Raw genomic sequence first — 18882 nt, 5'->3', positions numbered from 1 at the left:
TTTTGTTTTTACATCTCTACGTCTAAAAAAAAAAATGGAAACAAAGGCCTGCTAAGCCTGTAAAGTGCTCAAATTCTTTAAAAATCAGGGGTTTCAAGGAAGAGGATAAAATCCTCAGTTTGTAGTTAGTGGATCCCAGAGATAATTGAAACCCCTTCCAAGATTTTATACAAGACAGAGCACCTGTAATCACAATCCACCATCAGTTAAAATCCTGGATGATTTTTTTTTTTTTTTTTACTATAAAGTATTAAAAGCAAAATTTGAATTTACATGGTCCTCGTTTTTAGTCTGGCTGGCTGTTTAGCTGCTAAAAACAACTGTCTTATCCTCAGTTGTAGTTAATAGATGTGGGCAGACTTTGGCAATTTTTCCACAGGATGAATGTAACTTGCAGTCTAGTTAAGAAAAGAAGGAGAGTGCACACTTATTTTGTTTTTTTTACAACAACCCCAGATGATAAGAGAAACAGGAATATATTTCAAACTGACCTGATGGATAGACGTTATAAAACACTCGTTTGCTTTTGCTGATCGGTCAGTGTTCAAAGTTTAGCTTTGTTTGGCACACAGACAGTTAGTTCACTCCAGTGTTAACATCACAAAATTGCAACTGTACATATTATCCATGCACCACCGGCTCAGATCTGAAGTGCTCCCATCATACCCTCTCAAAGACCACATCCAAAACATTTACATATTTCAGATCTAAGGTTCACACAAATAGAGCTGCTGATGACTCCACCTTGTGGCCGTGCAAAAATAAAAAAAAGAGAGAGGGCAGGATGAGTAAAGCCAGAAGAGCAGAATGCACATCTTAACCAAACATAAGGGAACCACTATTTTTTTGTTTTGATTCTGACAATGAAGGACAACAGTTAAAAAAAACCCACACACACGCAACATTTCACAATAACCTATAACAAAACTATTTTCTATGCTTTGTTGCATGTTGGTATTGGTTTTATACATTCCTTGGCAGCCTACATACATTGTTGTTTTTAATGGAGTGCTCAAGCTTGACGCTCCACCAGAATAGGCACTGTGCTGGACAATGTTAAGGACACCAAATACATTAAAAAGAACCCCACATTGGTTAGCAGTTTGAATTATTAAACAACCATGAGAAACAACTTAACCATGCTTGGCTAAAAGGATTTTTCTTTTTTCAGATTAGCAAAAGTTAAAACACAGATGATTGCACATTTGAGACCAAAACGGGATTTTTAGATGCTTACCTTCAACCATCTCTTGGATTATAAAACAACTGCGCTTGGTAACGAATAGAAATCGAGAAAAGGTTTGACCCTGAATAAAAAAAATTAGTCAGTCCATCTTTCAACAGCTGGCAGTGAATGATTCAAATGACTTTGTTTTTACAACGTCATAAACTCTGCTGTCGCTTGCTCACAGGCAGTCCTGCAGACTGCGGCCGTCTGCTCCGAGGAATGGGGACGAAAACCTTCCAGATTTCGTTTCGCGTTATCCCCTACCAAAGTGTCTTGTCCGTGAAGTCAGTAACCTGGACTTTCCAGTCGAACGGAGAAATTCAGATCCTGCTTTCGCTTCAAGTGTCTTCTTTCATCCTGTCCACGTCGTGAAGAGGAGAAGCACCAGTCTCCAACCTCTACACAGCTACCTTCAAATCTTAAATATATATACGTTTATTTTACTTGCATTGATTTGCATTGAGTTTTTCATGGTTTCAGCGTCTGTCACAAAACCTGCCGTCGTTGCCTCCGTCGGAGGCTGTGCGATGAGACGCAGGTTCACTGAAACACGATGACAATTAAAAAAGACTAAAAAAATAGAAATAAAAAAATGACCATAGGTCGTCTCCCCCACAAGTCAGTGGTCCACGTTTTTTTCTTTCTTTCTTTCTTTTAGCAGGGAGAGAGGGTGAAGCATGATTCAGAAATCAGACGCAGCTTTCTCTTGTCTTGCTGTCCGTGAGGAAAGAGTTCAATTGGGAAAGGTCCACCACGACTGCATCCCGCTTGCTCAGGTGGATGTCTTTCAAGTGGTCCTCGTCACTTTGGTCCTTGGCGAAATTAACAAACACCTGAGAGAAGGGAAATGAAAAAATATATACAATTAGATATTGCTAGACTAATTTGAATATTTTGCAGTGGCTGTTTTTGATTTCTGTAGTGAGCTACTCAGGGTGTCAGTAAAAAAGTGTGGGTTAGCAGCACAGGCACAAGATAAAAATGCAACTTGAACAAGTTTTCTATTGCTTCTCCTTGATTAATTTGCAGAGCAGCGCCATATTTGATCCAATTTCAGAATGTTGAACATAGCTGGCAGAGGGGCCCATTAATTTAAGAATAGCCACTGACTTTGTGTTCGCTTGCTTACTTGGTCTAAAGTAGTCTGAGAGACAGAATAGTCCTCTATGCTGAGTGCCTCCTTGTTTTTGGAGAGAAGGGAGAAGATTCGGGCGAGGGAGGTGAGTGAAGAGGGGAGCTGGTACTGCAGCATGTTGCGGTGTTTCTCCTTCAACGTGCTCCCTGGCAGTTCCCGCTCTATAAACTCCATCACCAGTCGTAGGTCCGGGTCCGGCCCCGCCACGCGCAAAATGATGGTGTAGCCGTCTCCGAACCTGATGGAAGACATTTATTGTTTTAAGATGCTTTGGGTTTACAGGTTTTGCCCCTTTATTTCGTTACCGAAACGGCATTTTTTTGTAATGAAATGTTTCATTTGTGCAGGCCTACCGGTTTTTAAGGTGCTGCACACTGCCCAGACAGCGGAACCTGCCGTTCACCATGATAGCCATTCTGGTGCAGAGTGCTTCACACTCCTCCATACTGCGACAAACCAAGATAGAAAACATTTATTCAATACACAGACATAGGGATGCTACAGAAATTGTTCACTTAATTCATTGATTCCAATAGTTCAGAGAAATTCTTCGACTGACCTGTGGGAGGTGAGGACCACGGATCGTCCCTCTTTGATGATGCTCAGGATGGCGTTCCAGAGGGCCCGACGTGCCTTAGGGTCCATTCCTGTTGTTGGTTCATCCTGTTACAAAGGTGATAACATACGTTTAGCCGAAATATACTGTGCAACACATCAGTTAGTGCCACCGTGAACATTGTCATCTTTATGTTTTATGATTAATATGTAGTTTCACTGACCAAAAACACAACAGGCGGGCCTCCTATAAGTGCAATGGCAGTGGAGAGTTTCCTCATGTTTCCTCCACTATAGCTCCCTGCTGCTTTGTCCACATACTTGATCAATCCCAGTTTCCGTATCCCCCACTCTGCCACCTAGTGTTGAAAAAAGAGTTTTGCTAAATGTTTGGACAAGCTTAACTTTTCTTTGTTTGATATACATGTTATTGGAGTAGGTTGGACATGAAAGACCAATGATGTGTGGTGCTGCTGACCTCGCAGACTTCCTTCTCAGGCACTCCTCTCAAGATGGCGTAGAACTCGAGGTGCTCTCTTCCAGTCAGAAGGTCGTTGATGGCATCAAACTGAGGACAGTAGCCCATGTTCTGATGCGCCTCGTTTATTTCTGTGTTTACACTGAAAGGAGAGAAAACGCACAAGAACATTAGTCTCCAAATGTTATTTTAGTTTTAAATGAAATAAGAATGCTTGTCTTGTTTCATACCTCTTGCCAGCTAAGTAGGCCTCACCGCTGGTCACATCTGAGTCTCCAGTCAACATTTTGAAGGTGCTGGTCTTTCCTGCTCCGTTGACCCCAAGCAAACCAAAACACTACAAGGGAAAATGTGTATCACTGAGAATATCTGCTACGATTATTTCAACACACTTGCTTAATCTCATTAAAAAAAATACAAATATTCTTGCATGTTCCTCTGTATTATTTTCTGTAAACTGGGCGTACCTCTCCGGGAGGGATGCCAACACACAGCCGGTCCACGGCCGGCTTCTGTTTCCGCTTGTAAATCTTGGTGAGCTGCCTCAGCTCGAGAATGTCCAACTGTCCACCGCCGCTCAGGATCCTCTGTCGCTCTCTGGCAACGTCTTCATCCTCTTCTCCAATTGGTTTCAGATGGCCGGTGGAGGATCTGCGGGGTTTTAAAATAGGAGAGTTCAAATTTCAGCGGACTTGAGCTTCACAGCCTGAAATATAAACCCAAAACTAATGTTTTCATTCGTGACGTCTGGGTAAGTGGTAGGTGAACTCGACTGATGACATGTTTTACCAACCTGGCTTTAAAGCAGAAGCGGTACTGAATGAGGACGGTGATGCAGAAGAAAATAACTCCCTCTATTGCCATGGCGAACAGGTTCTTTCCCACCATGTCCCAAGCCAGAGGAGAGCGAAACCGGTTTTCACCTATAACAGACATTTCGTCTCTTTAATATGGCCTTTCATGAGACTTTTCTTGTCCTAGTCAATGATATGACTATAAAATTGATAACAGGTCAAAGTAAAGGCTCACCAAATCTCTCCAAAGCATCAGCCATGGCTTGATTCTTCACCATGTCAATCAGTCCTCTACCCAGGCAGAAGTGAGGGAAGATGAGGAACACATTCTTCAAGATGTCATTAATACCACCGATCTCCTGAGAGAGGAATGCAATTAATGCCAATTTAACTTCATAAAGTTGAAAAAAAATCCTATAGTCTGAAACTCATAACATTTACTTACATTACTTCCAAATAACTCCAGGACAAACGTGGACACACTGCCATTGATTCCAATCAGTATGTTGACACTGGTTAGAACTACGTAGGCAGTGCTGGGGATCTTAAAGAAGAAAGAGGCTGGGTACATCAGAGGGGTGATTGACCACCTGGTAAAAGAAGCAAAACATAAATTTACATGAAGTCCTTGAATGTGGTTGAAGTGAAAAGTCACAGTGTAGAAAGTTTATCCAAATTACCCATAGAGGAGAAGCAGCAGAGCCAGTACTGGTAGATTGGTGGAAGAAACATAGGCTTCTTGTTGGAAACAGACAAATATGATGATCACTAGCGTAGCTGGAACGACGTAGTTACACTGCGAGAAGGAAAAGGAAGAGGAGGACCTTTTAATATTTACACTTGGAATACTTTGCCACTCCAGAGGTGTTGAATTTGTAATGTCTCACCATATCCCAAATAAAGTTGGCCAGCCAGTAGAGCAAGGGTTGCACCCCACTGATGAACTGCATGTGCTTGGCTTTTGTTACTCTCTCCTGGATGAGGAAGACCACAAAACTGGCAGGGACGAAGGACATGGCGAAGATGACGCAAATGGACACCAACACGTCCACAGATGTTGTCATCCTAAAACCCAAGAAGTAAGAATTGTAGCTCGGGAAAATTTCCGCTTGCGTTCATGTGGCAAATTGATCATGATGCTCACAGTGCGACTTGTGAGAGCTGCTCCTTGGTGAGGTTTAGTGGATGGTTGTAAGCGGTGATGCCAAACTTCATCGGGTCTTGACCAGGTTTGAGACTCGACCGCAGAATGGCGTTGTTCATCACGTTGAGGAAGGAGCCGATGCTGTGCCAGCCCTTGTTGTTAAACCAAATCTAAAGGAAAGGGGGGGATTTTAAACTTGGATTTAAAACCATTGTCTTAGAGATGAAATGTTTATAACCAATAATTATTTAAACAGCACCAATCAAAATATAATGAAGTGTGAAATACAAAAACATATAGAGTTGCTAACCTTAACGTTATTCTTTGTGTCCAATCCTTGGATAAAACCAGAGAGACTGCTGAAAAAACGAAAGGCTGCCGTTCCCTAAAGGATGGATGAGGCAGAAAGGAAAGAAGAGAGACAGAGAGAGTTGTCTTTAGAAACTCAAGCAGTAAACTGACACTGCTTAAATTTCAAAGATTTACTACAACTCTATCATAAACCAAAATTATCTAGGATCCATGCAGATTTTTTTTTACCCTCAGTAACAAAGACCGAAATAGAAATTTCCTTCAGTAAAACCAAACTGATTCTGTATAATAAGAATAATGTCATTGTTCTAATCTAATTCATACCTCTTCAAGTTGGAAGAGTTGCCTCAGTTGCACAACAGCTTCATCAATATCACCTGTGTGGGACAAAACATGGGAACCTCGGGCACCCAGAGAGAATCCACCGTATCTGTTATGGAGAGCAAACATTTTTACATCAGTGCAGCTCACAGCAGAGAAGCACTCAGATCAATGTTTTCTTTTTTTTTTTTTAAGATGCATAACGTCTTGGAATGTACCTGAACTCGTTGACCCAGATCTTGTTATTCAAGCTGTAAAAGGGGAAACCATATAATAAAAGGCTAGAACTTATAAGTTAGAAATGTGACATCAGAGGTAAGAGTTTTTACCTCTTGCCGATGATCTGAGCGTAGGTTTTGACCAGGTAGTCCGACACGTTTCTTCCAGTCAAATTCTGCAGTGTGTCTTTGTCACTGATCATCATCTGGATACAAAGACAAACCATGGTACTTCATTACTGTGTGCCAAGTTGAGTTTGTGTGTGTAGCACATTTGATGCCATAACTGAGTCTGTGTTCAGATTTTTGTTGGTCCTACTGACCTGTGGTGGTGGAAGTCCACCGGCCCCGGCGGGACACTCGGGCAGCATCCTCTTACGGCCTTCACAGCTGCACTCACACAGTGGAGACGGGTTCTCCATGGTCCAGTTGCCTTTGTCGAATATATCACTGACACTTTGAGGAACCTGAGGGAGCGTCCAATCATCCTTCACCTCCACACAGGGAGTGTCCCTGGAGCACGCAGAGAGAACAACATTTTAGTTTTTAGCTGAACTTTTCCATTTCTAATTACTACATCATTTTGATTTTTGTTTTTACTGAAGTTAACATTCATGGAGATTGATTCTGGATATACAATCTCCATGAATAAAGTTACTCTTTTCCCACTTACGGTATGGGCTCTCCTTCCATGCATCGTGTTCCAAATCCTGGTTTGTCCATCAAAGCTCCCAGCAGTTTGTGGTTGTGGGGTTCTTCAGGCATGTCATTACTGCAAAGGCACAGACAGAACACTTTAAGTAATGGCATTTCTTACATTTAATATACAAGAAATAGCTCACTATAAAATCCTTCATATAAAGCAGTTACTTTCTTTATCATCCACATCTTTTAGCAGCACTTGTTTAAATAATAATTCTTACCACAATCAGGCAATCCTTTACATCTATGTATACCTCTTAATGGAAAAACACTATTCACTCATTCATGCTGTTTCTTTTCTCCCTGTTTGTTCTCAGAAACAAAAGCGTAAACACCACTGTGACAAAATGCTAGCTAGAATTACACAAAGAAGGTTTACATTTTTTCCAAAAGAATGCCAGATATCAGGACAGAGGTTGATAACATAGGAGTGACGTCCCACCTGATGAAGGTAAACTGCTCTCCATACATGCTGGGATGCAGAGCCAGACTTGGGTATTTCCCAAATGGAGGAACAATGAGGCTGAACACCAGTGCAATGCACACAAACACTGCTGGCAGAACAATCTGAAAAACACGAACCAGGGCAATGCATTTAAACTTTAGTGCAATAAAATGGGCATGGTGTAAAATAATTGACATAGTAAGTTGTGTTAATGATAAGAGCACCACAACTTTAACCACAGCACACCTGAGCAAAAAAGCCTTTCCTAGAGCGGCGAGCGTAGAGGAACCGTTTCCACAGGAGCGCGACAAACTGCTGTCGCTTCAGACTCCAGCCTTTGACCTGAAATGAACCTTTGCCATCTGTTCCACCGAGCCAGTCAGTCTCACGAGATTCTGCACAGAAAAGACACATTTTCAGCAAACGTGCAAACAAGATAAATGTGTTCTCCGGTTTTGCAACAGCAATGAAACTTGTAGTTATTGCTAAAAGCATGCAACTGTTCCAGTTTTGTAACAGCAGCACATGAGCCTCAGGTTGCCTGGGTTTCAGTGCAATGTTTCAGATTTTTTGCATATTTTTCAAATGCACAAAGCCCCTCAGTATTAAAACTGAAAGATTTGTTTCGTCATTGCTCTGCGTGGCGGGCAATTAAATTCTACCTGGGTCACCTTCAGAGTCATTGAAGTCAAAGTCATCCTCGGTGAAGGGCTTCAGGCAGCTCTGGTGGTCTCCAAAAGCATGTCGCCGTCGGGTTCTGGTTGGTACCACTCCATCTACAAAAACACCAAAGTGTACTTGCTTATTTTTACTCTACTCAGTGTTTGCATTTGTTTTTCTTTTTTGTTTTCATGTGCAGTTGCCGCATTTAAAACATCGTAAATCTCACCTGAAAGCTCAACAGAATCAACACCGCTATCTTCTGCCACTTTCAGGAAAATCTGCCGCATCAAAAGAAACAAGGTCAGTTTAAGGGTTCGCTTGAGATTCAATGAATGTTAGCTAAAAATAGATTAAAGGGTTATGTTAAGAAAGCAGTCCCTACCTCTTCCAAGGTGGTGTCAGAAATTCCGTAGCTTGAGATTCCTAAGTCAGTTAGTCGATCATCAAGCTCATGGAAAAGCTCAACAAAGGCGCCGTCTTTAGCCGACTGGTATGGCAAGACGTAGGTGAGCTCATGTCCGAGATCTTCCACCAGACGAGCCTCTGAGACGTGCTTGAAAATTACACTGGAGATGAGGGAGACATCTAATTGGAAAGATGAGCAGGAAAAAAATAAGAGAGAAAGGTGGGTGAATATCATTTTTGAATTTTTGTATAGAAAAATTAATCTTCCAGTTCTTACCAATAGTGGTAGTCTCACTTTCAGGTTCGCTGCCAAGGCCAGCATCTGAACTGCTCTCTGATACGCTGTCCTGAAAAAAGTGGGGGTAAAAAAACCTTAATAAATCCATCTTTATGTTTTTTTAAAGCAGGCTAGTAAGCATAAAAATGTCTTTTCGGTTACCTTCTCTGTCTTTTTCATGTAGGAAACGGTGCTGGCAGAATTCCTGCAGGACTGTAGAGACAGGTCGTAGTCTCTCTTGACCAGCGTCAGGTAGTAGCCGGTTCCCAGGTGAGTCTTCAGGAAGAGAGAGGAGCCCACGCAGCACAGCTTGCCATGGGAAATGATAGCAATACGGTCGCCCAGGATGTCAGCCTCATCCATGTGGTGGGTGGACAGGATGATGGTGCGGGCTAAAAGGTGCATAAAAACGTAAGGTCGCTCACTACAACGCTGCTGCACTAAAGCCCTTTGGCCGACTTTTACATATATGACACACAAAAATAACATTTGTTTCGTTTACCTTGTCTGTATTTGAGGAGCAGATCCCAGATTCCCCTGCGTGCGTACGGGTCGACACCAGCAGTAGGCTCGTCCAGAATGACAACCTTAGAACCTCCGACAAACGCCAGCGCTACAGACAACTTCCTCTGCATTCCACCTGCACAAAAAATGTGTTCCAAATTTAAACATGTGTAAAACAAACAATTTAAGTGATGAAAATAATTAAGAGAAACCTGAAACTAGGAACCGACCTGACAGCGTGCTGGTGCGAGACTTTCTCTTGTGTGGCAGTCCGACATCGTTGACGATCTGCTCCATTTCAGCCTTCACCTTCTCTTCGGGCAGACCCTTCAGGCGAGCGTAGAACCAGATGTGCTCCTCGACGGTCAACCTGATTCACGGCAAACCAACAAACAGCACAAACGCTTGAAATACGAGAAAGGGGGCCCCAAGTGTGCTAAAGTGTTTTCCAGTTAAAGTGCATACATACATGCTGAAAAGCACATTGTGCTGCGGGCAGACCCCCAGGTTCTGCCTGATGGTGCTGAGCTCGGAGCGGATGTCCTTGCCGAGGATGTATGCGGTGCCAGAGGTGGGTGGGAACAGTCCGGTCAGGATTGACCTATCACAAACAGAACGTGGTCACCACTTTGAAATGAGTCGTTTGCATTTTCTCCAGTTGGTAAACGCACTGAACATGTGAACTTACATGGTTGTAGTCTTGCCAGCTCCGTTGTGGCCGAGGAAGGAGGTGATCTGGCCTTCGTAGAACTTAAGGGTCAATCCGTCCACAGCCAGCTTGTTTCCATGGCTGTAGATCTTCACCAGGTTTTCAATGTAAACACCCGGGTCGATGTGGCTTGGGTCCTCCTCGATGCACACAGCTGTAGATGTGATGAAATCAAGAACACCATATTAACGATAAGCAAAGGCTTCTCTTACAGTTTGGTATTACGTAGGATTGTATTTGCTGTACCGTCAGCGTTGCCCTTCTTTGACAGAGGAGTATTAATGTTTTGATTCTCCTTCTCTCCGCACCAATATGTTCTTGTGAAAGGGAAATACCAAGGCCTGGGGATCCCGTACTGACCTGCAACAGAATGATGTGTTTTTAAAATGACTTATATTGCACAGATTACATCAGATTTTTTAAAGAAAAATCTAATATTTTTGTGCGTCTTACCAGGAAAAACGGCTTCGATGTACCAAGTCATTATTCCGTACAGCACTGCGTCGAACAGCATGAGGCATATAGAGGTGGTCAGGTTGTAGCTGTCCTCCTCCAGGGGGCTTGCTAGAAGGTTAGACCACTGGATTCCCACACCTTGCTCCTCAAACAGGGCAAAGTACTCGCAGCCGAAGCCAAAAGCCACAGGGGACAGAAGACTCTGAGAGAGAAACACAATATCCATAGTTTACATAGCAGGAATTCCTGGGATCCCTGTGTATCATGCTAGGTTTGAGATATGGATGTACAACAACTTTTATTGGAAACATGAGTAAACGTGTAACAATCATTTTTACTGCAGTAGTTTAAGATTACACTGAAGCAACACCTAGAACCATGTGCTCTGTAAAATATGAATTTACTTTGAGGCTTTTTACATGTCCTTACCAGTGGTATCACTAAAAATGCATGGGACTGCGTTTATTGAGGTGTAATGAAATCTATCTCACTCACCACTACAAGTTTTGCTCCAAATCCCACGTAGTCCTGCCAAGCAACACACAGAACGTAGGGCAGGTAGAGGGTGAAGTATATTATTCCTCCACAGGCCGCCGCCAGGTTGGCACGAGAAAACAGAGTGCTGATCAGAAAACACTGCATGATGGTTACAACACCGAAGGATCCCAGGAAAAGAAACACAACGCCTGAGTCGCTGTATGGCAAAAGGTTTCCCATCTGAGAGAAGAGTAAAAAAAATAATAATAATCTCACGTTTTCCACTATTTTAAATGATAGAAATGATGCATGTGCTTATCTTCATCAACACACACCTTCAGCAACATCACCAGCAAGCCGGCGCTGATCAGCAGTGGGATTAAACTGCTGATGAACCAGCTCAGCCACAGGGTGCCGTTGTTCAGTCCCATGATCCTCATGGTCTCCTTCAGCCGCGCCTCCTTCTCATACACCACGCCTTTGATGATGATGGCCACAGAGTACATCCAGGCCAACGTCATGAAGAGAGGCATCGACCGGCTCATAACTCGCAGGAATCTGGAAAAAAAAAAGGAGTGAAATGTTTAAGGTACAATCCTGCCAGATCTTTGTACATGAATAGTGTTTTTTAAATGCAATCGCTTACATATCATCAACGTAGCAAGGATAGGGCATCTGCTGGATATAAATGCCCGTCTTCTCCTCAATACCAGTGATGGCTCGGATGATTCCTTGCTCAATAACGTCCTGCAGGTAAGAAAATCCGCCCCAGACGTAGCGCAGGTCCTCAAAGGGGTCTGCTCTGGGACCAGGATCCCAGTATCTGCAAAGTAACGAAAAAAGCAAATATAAAAACTGTCAAATAAACAAACAACCTAAGAAAAAAAAAAAAAAAAACATCTTTCCCATCGCCACTCACCCATCTTTGATCTTGTTGGTCCTCTCCACGTTATCGATGTCCATGCGGATTTTGTAGTTGATGTTGGGAGGCAGGTCGGTGCTATTGGGAGCGATGTCGGGAAACACAATTCCCGCCCAGAACTTCTGGTTATTCAGAAGACCCATGGACTTGTTGACCAGGCGTTCCTCGTTGGGGACCGACTCCAGTTTGTCCAAGTTCACACACTAAAAGAAGAGGGAGTTAGAAAAAAGGCAGAAGAAATCAGGCAAGGATTTAATGAGAAAATGTCGCTGAAGTGATTCATAATCTTTATTGTTATATTGTTGTGCCAATAAAACTATAAGAGGTCAAATTAACTGTTAGGTGATTGACTGTTATTACCATTTAACCTATTTTATTGAGTTATCCTTGTTATCTTGTGAATGATAAAACAGTTTATGAACCTTTTACAGGTCACAAAGTTCATTCTGAGTTTAAAACAGATTAACCACAGACTTTTTTACCTGATCAGTTCAGCCTCCCCACAGATCAACCCTTCATTTGTTTATCTAACATGAGCTGAATTTTACCTCATTCCTTCATTCCAACTTTGATAAACATTAAACATTCAGAAGAGCAAATTAAGAGAAATACAGCATAGAAACCACTAATGAGTGAACTTTTATGGTTATTTGGAGCTGTAATATTGATTTTACTGCAACAAACAACCATATATATAGATTATCGGATCTCGTTAAAGAAAGTCAGTAGGTCACTGGGTTGTTTGGAGTGGAACATTAGTCAGAGAGGTTGTAAAAGTTGTGAAATGGATACGTAACAGATTATATTTGTTATTAATCTACAGAGTTTTAGAAGGAAATGGAAGACTAATAACTTAAAATATACGTGATCAAACATGACATGAGAAGAAATAATAGAAATCAGATCATTATGAAGGTGGAAGCGGATATTTAAAGAACTTTCCTGAGAACAAAACAAGTACAGAGAATAAGCGTTGACTAACAGTGACCTTGTTTTATTTAAGTGATACAGATCACATGGCTTTGAGTTAGTTTGATGAAGCATGTGAAGCAGAAGAACATTTAATTTCAAGGTTGGTATTAACAGCTGTGCTGGTATTTGAGGTCAAGCAAAATCGTTGGAAAAATGAATGACGATTTTACAGGGAGATGACCTAAAAAGTTAACCAGCATTTAACGCCCTTTTCCCCAGTCGTTGGTTTTCTTATTGGTTTTATCCAAAGACAGAGAAAGTTTTCACAGACTACTTCAAGAGCCATGAATGTCTGATTTACTGACAGGATCTTAAACTAACAGTAATATAATTCCCATTTAAACCCTGGAGGTAAAAAAACAAGATTATGTAAAAATGTAGTCTAATGGTCTAGATTTCTGTTTTGTTGCCTTGCAATGGAAAAATAAAATAACATTCGTAAGTCACTAACCTCCATGAACTGTGAAATAGTCTTTATGGCACGGTCGGTTTCATTGAACGCGTCTCTCCATGTGTAAGCCGACCCCGAAGGCCTGCGGTCCTCTGAGACTTTTGTGAGGAAGTCCGCCACATCGGACACACTCCACTCTGTCTCACTGAGCTGAGCGTCCAGGAAAGCGGCACCGGTGTTGCTTTGGAGCAGGGACTGGAAGAAAAACAGAATAGTTTAGATGATTTATGTCAAGTAACTGTGTAAAAAAGGAAAACCTCTGAATGGTTACTGCATTCCTTTAGCCTTTTGGTTTCAGAGAGCAGCTGTTTTGTGCTCTATTTTCTACCAATTGCAAGTGAATTGTTCTGATACATGTTGTTCTGATAAATATAATAAAGTATTTTTCACAAGTTTATCTTTTTTTTATTGATAAAACATCTTTGTTTGAATGTTAAATAAAGTACCCCGGGGTGTGGGCTTCTACAATAAATACATTCCGTAATAGAAGTTTGTTATCTTTAACTCCTAGAAAAATGTACAAGGTAATTTACAAGCATACACCGCTAGGTGGAGGTGGTGTTTAAGCAGTTTGTTAAGGAAAGAAGGTGGTAAAAATTGGGTAAAAGTTCCCATCAATAAAACAACCACATTATGAGCTCTATGCCCACTTAAAGCTGCTCATCTAAACTGAGGAAGTGGAGCAATAGCTCTGTGCGGTTGACTCTCTGATATTAATGTGTTCAGAGAATGTAGGGTTTGATTTTGTACTTGGAACATGTCTGTTTTTAGGATTGGTTTTATTATTTTGTTTATTATTATCCATCTTTCTTTGCTGCCCTAGAACTTGAAAGTGACCCAAAAAAGAAAACAAACTCTGTGCGGGTCACTCAGGATAAATAATTACATACATGCCCTCAAGTTGCCTGATTGTTTTTGGGCTGAACAGGAAGGAACACTGGGAACACAGCCATGTTTTGTCTACAGAAATGATGTCAGTGTACATACTCACCCTGACTAAGTCCATCTCATCGCTGCTCTCCATGAAGCTCCAAAATTTAGGTTTCATTTCTTCCCACATGCCACCCAGATCTCTCAGCACCCCCAGCTCCTGGAAGGTCTTGTTGACCTGCAAAATTAAAGCTTTTAGATCAACTTTTTCTTACTATCGGTATTCTGATAATGAGCTTAACTGTGAGGGATCTGTTGTACCTCGTGAATGATCCTCTGTGTTGCTGGAGTGTCTGGGGTGTACAGAATCTTCCCCATCAGAAGAGGTTTGAGGGCTCTCCAGATCATCCTGGAAATGGGGCTGGACTCCAAGCTCTTCATTAGGTTGTTACAGTAAGGAGCTAAAAGGGAAACACAAACCGCAGTTTGAGTATTGAACAGATAAAAATTGGGAGCAAACAACTCTTTTATATTTAAAACAAATATAGGGATGCTTACTTGAAGAGTTGTCATAGGTGGACATGGGCTCACTGTCGCTGTCGTTGCCATGGTGTCCGAACAGAGCCTTGTAATTGTTGTCTTCATACCAGTTGAGGGATTTGATCTTCAGGCCGCCTCCCTCTGGATGCCCGCAAACGATACGCGACACGGCCTGGTACATCTGCTTCGGAGAACCTGTTGAGTTTGCAGTCAGATACAGGATCTCCTTCCTCATGTCTTTCCAGCTCTTCATGCTGGCAAGCTGTCGAGAGAGACACATCATTAAGCTCAGGGAGAGAGTATTAAACCAAATATTAAACCTGATGGATTCACTTTGAAAGCATAGTTTAGTCATGTTTTTACTTGTGATTATAAGTTGGTCATTTTCAGCACAATAGGAACTTATTGGTGACCGACCAGTTGGAAATTCAGGTCAGATATTTTTCTGGTCAGTTTTTGCACCCCATAAAGTTATATGGACAACTGATAGTAAACTCAAAGTTTGCTTTTTTCAATATCTGTGAGTTGTTTTTATCCCATGTTTTTAAAAATAGATGATTTTAGTCAAAAATTATGCCCAAAATTAGTCCCTTTTGGGCATAAAAAAGACTATCTCACACACACAGGTTCATCTCACAGGAATTTTTTTCTCTGTGGTTACGGTTTCAGTTTCCCCCAAATTTTCACACCTTTTTTCACACCTTCAGGAAACCTCAAAAGTCTCAGTTTCTCCTGTACTGAGTTGGCAGTCAAGATGCGAGACATAAAAATCCACATCTGGCAGGTTATCGTTTGCCACAGCTCAATTTAAAACAGTCGTCATGCGCACAGTGCGTGTACATTTGATACATGTAGAGAAGCGCAGCTCTGAGGGGTGGAGACACTTAACACTTGACCGTCTGCCCGACTAAGATAAATTTAACTGCTGTTCCCAGTCCTCCGAGTGTACGTGTGTGAGAGGGTCTGCGCTGCTTTTAAGGGAAGAGCTTAGATAACACGTAATGCGAGTCAGCACAGTGTCTTTCATCCGAAACAGCCATCATGCCGAGTGTTTATGCCACAGCAACAATGCTGCTGCTCTGCAGCAAATCAACAACTCACACACTGATACTTGTTAGCCAACGCAGAGGCAGAAATATGCGCGTTAAAAACTGGAAAGAATCCTGATGTTTGGAACAAAACAGCACACAGCCCTCCTCTTTGTTCAGGGATTTCTTGATAATGCGTGAAAAGAACTTCTGTTTGAATTGCAGACTTTGTCTGAAATTGGCATAAACTCTGTAGCTGTGTTTGTCTCCAACGGAGAGCAATTTGAGTTTTTGTCACATTTTGGTTTTGTTCAGTGTGAGAAATGGGAAGCGGGGTTTTATACCGTCAGCACTCAGCAGTCATATGCGTTCTGACATCGCACAGCAAGGTTACCATAGGTCAAGTGACAAGTCAGCACAGGTTTAACTATGTTTCCCAGCTGTTCAACTAGACATGCAATCAGGGATTCAACTCGTGACAAGAAACGAATGAAAGAAGGATGAATAACAGGGAGATCTCACCCATTTGGCAAGTATGGGTGGAAGGATGGAGGGGTAAGAACTATACCCGATAAGAAAGAAAGAAATAAAGTGAGAGAGAAAAGAGAGAAAGAAAAGAAAGACAGAGGAAATAGAAAAAATAAAGAGGAAAGAGAGAAAGAAAAAAATAAAGTGGCTGTGTTAGAAGCAGGAGGTGAAACCAGAGGGAGGGTTGAGAACAAAGAGAGGTTACTCTCGGTCATTTCTTCCAACAGGCAAACCTCTGCTGGCTCCACAAGTAGAGCGCTATTATCCTGACATTTATTCGCAACTCGCAGACAAAGAAACACATGCACGCACAGGCACATATGGGCAAGATGATATGCAAACATCCAGTGTTTCCTGGTTGTTACATAACAGAAAACAGTGCTGTTTACGTATTCATATATTTATGAGTCTATTTTTGCCCATTGCACTTAAAACAGATATTCAAAACTTGAGAAAGTGAGAGCCAGCCCCTCTGTTACTGTTTAAACCCGGTTTACCTTGCAGCTGAGTCTGCAGCTACATCAGGGTAACCTCGTTTCCTGCAGTTTCATCTGAAATAGTGCATGGCGTGAGTGTGTGTGTGTTTACAAATGCTGCATACTATTTTACACTCGCTGCTCATGAGATTTTCTGTGTGTTGTGGCAGATGCTTACATTTGTCGTTCCACTTAAGAGTGCCAACATCCTCTTCGCCACAACCTTTCTCACACAAAGTGCAACCTTTTGAGTGACGCGTCTCTATATCACCATGTGCATGTAGGTGATGTTGGACGCCAAAACTGTGTTTGTAGGTCTGTGTGAATGAGCGTTTTTCTTGGGAAGAAGATGATTTTGTCATTCCCTTCAAGACGAACATCCACGCTAACTTGGCGAGGTGGCACAATGAGTAATACCTGCTCTATCCAAGAATGTAGATGTGCTGCACTTGCATGCACATGGAAAATAAAACTGGGATGCAGATCGGCAGGCAGGCAGATAGGCAGAAGAACTGAATTGTCCCAGAGTAACCTCAGTACACAGCCTCTGTGAGGTTATTAAAGTTTAAGTTTCCACTCCAGCACACAGCTATGTAGACAAGAGCAGCTCAAAGGCTGATCACACAATAAAATTTTAACAAGCATAACAGATACTGAACACATTTTTCCAAGAAATCAGAGTATATTAAGTTAACTTTTGATGTGCTTTGGAGAATGCAAGACTTTTTTTGGTTTGATTTTTTGCTGGAAATGCAATAAAACTGCAAAGGATGCGGTGTAGGGGAAATTTAGTTTTTTCCACCAGGAATGGCAAATGAGGCTATCTGAGGTTGTTTTGATAAGAAGAGCAATGGGAAAGCAAAATAATGGTCAGCAGAAAAACTGAACACAGATTTCCTTTCTACTGCTGTATTAGGGGGTGACTGGCTGGAAAATGTCCACCTGATGACTCAAATAAAGTTCTCACACGTAGCTCTTTCAAAACACACGCACACAGGCATAACTGCAAGAAAACAACCAGTTTGATCCTGGAATTGATCTATGTTGTGTTGAGTATTTTTTTATACACCAGGACTTCATCAAGGTGTTAAAAAGATTTATAATAATCTCTTTGGTTATTCCTGAAATGGCTAGCATTCTGTCCAAACAATGTAAAATGTTTGAAAAAGTACATTTTTCAGTTACTCAATTCACTTGAGTTTTTCTTGAAATGTTGCAATTTGAAAAAAAAAAAAAAAAAAAAAAGCTAAAGTAAGTGACCAGTATGCAGCATTACTGCAAACTATGAGGGACTGCTTTAAGTTAGATAATTAAGATGTAAATATACATGATTCATATGGATTAAAGTCCCCAATCTAAGTTGATACAGTTACATAAATAAAAATATCATTCATAAGTCATTCTCTCACTATTACTTTTTTTTTGTAATTTATGCAAATCGTAAATTTAAAAAATGACGATCTTAAAAAAGGACTCAAAAAGTATCTATTCAAACATTTTTTAATTGTTCTCAATAACATCGTTGGTAGAATTCTGAAAAGTCACATATAAATTAGCCAAGAACATTATTTAGATATTATGACTGCATATTTAAATGTGCCAGAATTATGTAGGATGCGTCCTATGATTTTAATCATGTTAGGTACCTAAAAAAATACTGAACTGAATGTGTGGCATGACATCTTTGTTATTCCTGTACTGTTTATTCTGACAGCTTTCCTAAAATATGAAAAGAAAATAATCCCATAGTGTTATATTTCTAGACAACATTCTCTTTTGCTCATGTCCAAAAGTGTGAAAAATCTAGTTCTGAAAAAACAGCAACAAAACATTCTGCAACTACAGTAAGGCTGTAGTTTGCTTTACAAATCATTTAAAAACCTTGGACCAAAGCACACAACATAAATTAAATTGGTCTCCTGCATTTTGTTAGCAACAACATGCCATTGCTTGCATATCAGCTGATCACGGCTGCTCTTTCATTTTAACCAAGTTTGCCGCACTGTGCCCACAGAACAGCTATTTAGTTGTGGAAAACATAGACCTTTAAATTTTCAAACGATTCTAATGTCAAAAGTTTCACCTTTACACTGTTCCAATCAAAAAGAGGAATTAAATATTGTGCAAAGAGGGAAAAGGAAATTCTGACTCAAAGTTGCAACATTTTCACTGGTAAAGGAAGAAAAGAGCGGTTCTTTAGGGATCTGTCAGCTGCTTAGACAGGAAGCCTCAACATACACACACGCATGCACACGCACCCACACACACGCGC

At 41.3% G+C, this 18882-nt stretch overlaps 1 protein-coding gene across 2 annotated transcripts in view; it reads right to left on the bottom strand.

Moving 5' to 3' along the window:
• The window catches only part of LOC103469417 (ATP-binding cassette sub-family A member 1-like), a 33760-nt gene continuing 14878 nt past the window's right edge, over positions 1-18882 (bottom strand). Inside the window, exons 9-49 of one of the 2 annotated variants that reach the window (XM_008417117.2) lie at positions 14597-14840; positions 14360-14499; positions 14160-14276; positions 13169-13363; positions 11743-11948; positions 11470-11646; positions 11159-11381; positions 10842-11063; positions 10344-10548; positions 10137-10250; positions 9870-10044; positions 9651-9782; positions 9412-9551; positions 9180-9317; positions 8840-9069; positions 8678-8747; positions 8378-8580; positions 8222-8273; positions 7995-8108; positions 7579-7727; positions 7330-7454; positions 6859-6957; positions 6509-6698; positions 6297-6391; positions 6186-6218; positions 5971-6076; positions 5645-5719; positions 5335-5504; positions 5078-5255; positions 4871-4986; positions 4636-4780; positions 4426-4549; positions 4190-4319; positions 3864-4047; positions 3627-3733; positions 3397-3538; positions 3143-3277; positions 2923-3026; positions 2717-2809; positions 2358-2601; positions 1-2061 (exon numbers count right to left, since the gene is read on the bottom strand). In XM_008417117.2, the coding sequence (XP_008415339.1) occupies positions 1918-2061; positions 2358-2601; positions 2717-2809; positions 2923-3026; positions 3143-3277; positions 3397-3538; positions 3627-3733; positions 3864-4047; positions 4190-4319; positions 4426-4549; positions 4636-4780; positions 4871-4986; positions 5078-5255; positions 5335-5504; positions 5645-5719; positions 5971-6076; positions 6186-6218; positions 6297-6391; positions 6509-6698; positions 6859-6957; positions 7330-7454; positions 7579-7727; positions 7995-8108; positions 8222-8273; positions 8378-8580; positions 8678-8747; positions 8840-9069; positions 9180-9317; positions 9412-9551; positions 9651-9782; positions 9870-10044; positions 10137-10250; positions 10344-10548; positions 10842-11063; positions 11159-11381; positions 11470-11646; positions 11743-11948; positions 13169-13363; positions 14160-14276; positions 14360-14499; positions 14597-14840 (5985 nt within the window). In that variant the 3' untranslated portion in view covers positions 1-1917. The remainder of the gene's footprint in view (positions 2062-2357; positions 2602-2716; positions 2810-2922; positions 3027-3142; positions 3278-3396; positions 3539-3626; positions 3734-3863; positions 4048-4189; positions 4320-4425; positions 4550-4635; positions 4781-4870; positions 4987-5077; positions 5256-5334; positions 5505-5644; positions 5720-5970; positions 6077-6185; positions 6219-6296; positions 6392-6508; positions 6699-6858; positions 6958-7329; positions 7455-7578; positions 7728-7994; positions 8109-8221; positions 8274-8377; positions 8581-8677; positions 8748-8839; positions 9070-9179; positions 9318-9411; positions 9552-9650; positions 9783-9869; positions 10045-10136; positions 10251-10343; positions 10549-10841; positions 11064-11158; positions 11382-11469; positions 11647-11742; positions 11949-13168; positions 13364-14159; positions 14277-14359; positions 14500-14596; positions 14841-18882) is intronic. The other variant, XM_008417194.2, reaches the window with a different exon arrangement.

The sequence above is a fragment of the Poecilia reticulata genome, linkage group LG1 (genome assembly GCF_000633615.1).
Source record: "Poecilia reticulata strain Guanapo linkage group LG1, Guppy_female_1.0+MT, whole genome shotgun sequence".
NCBI lineage: Eukaryota > Metazoa > Chordata > Actinopteri > Cyprinodontiformes > Poeciliidae > Poecilia > Poecilia reticulata.
Note: the sequence above shows the minus strand (reverse complement) of the source record. Positions and strands in the feature narration are given on the sequence as shown.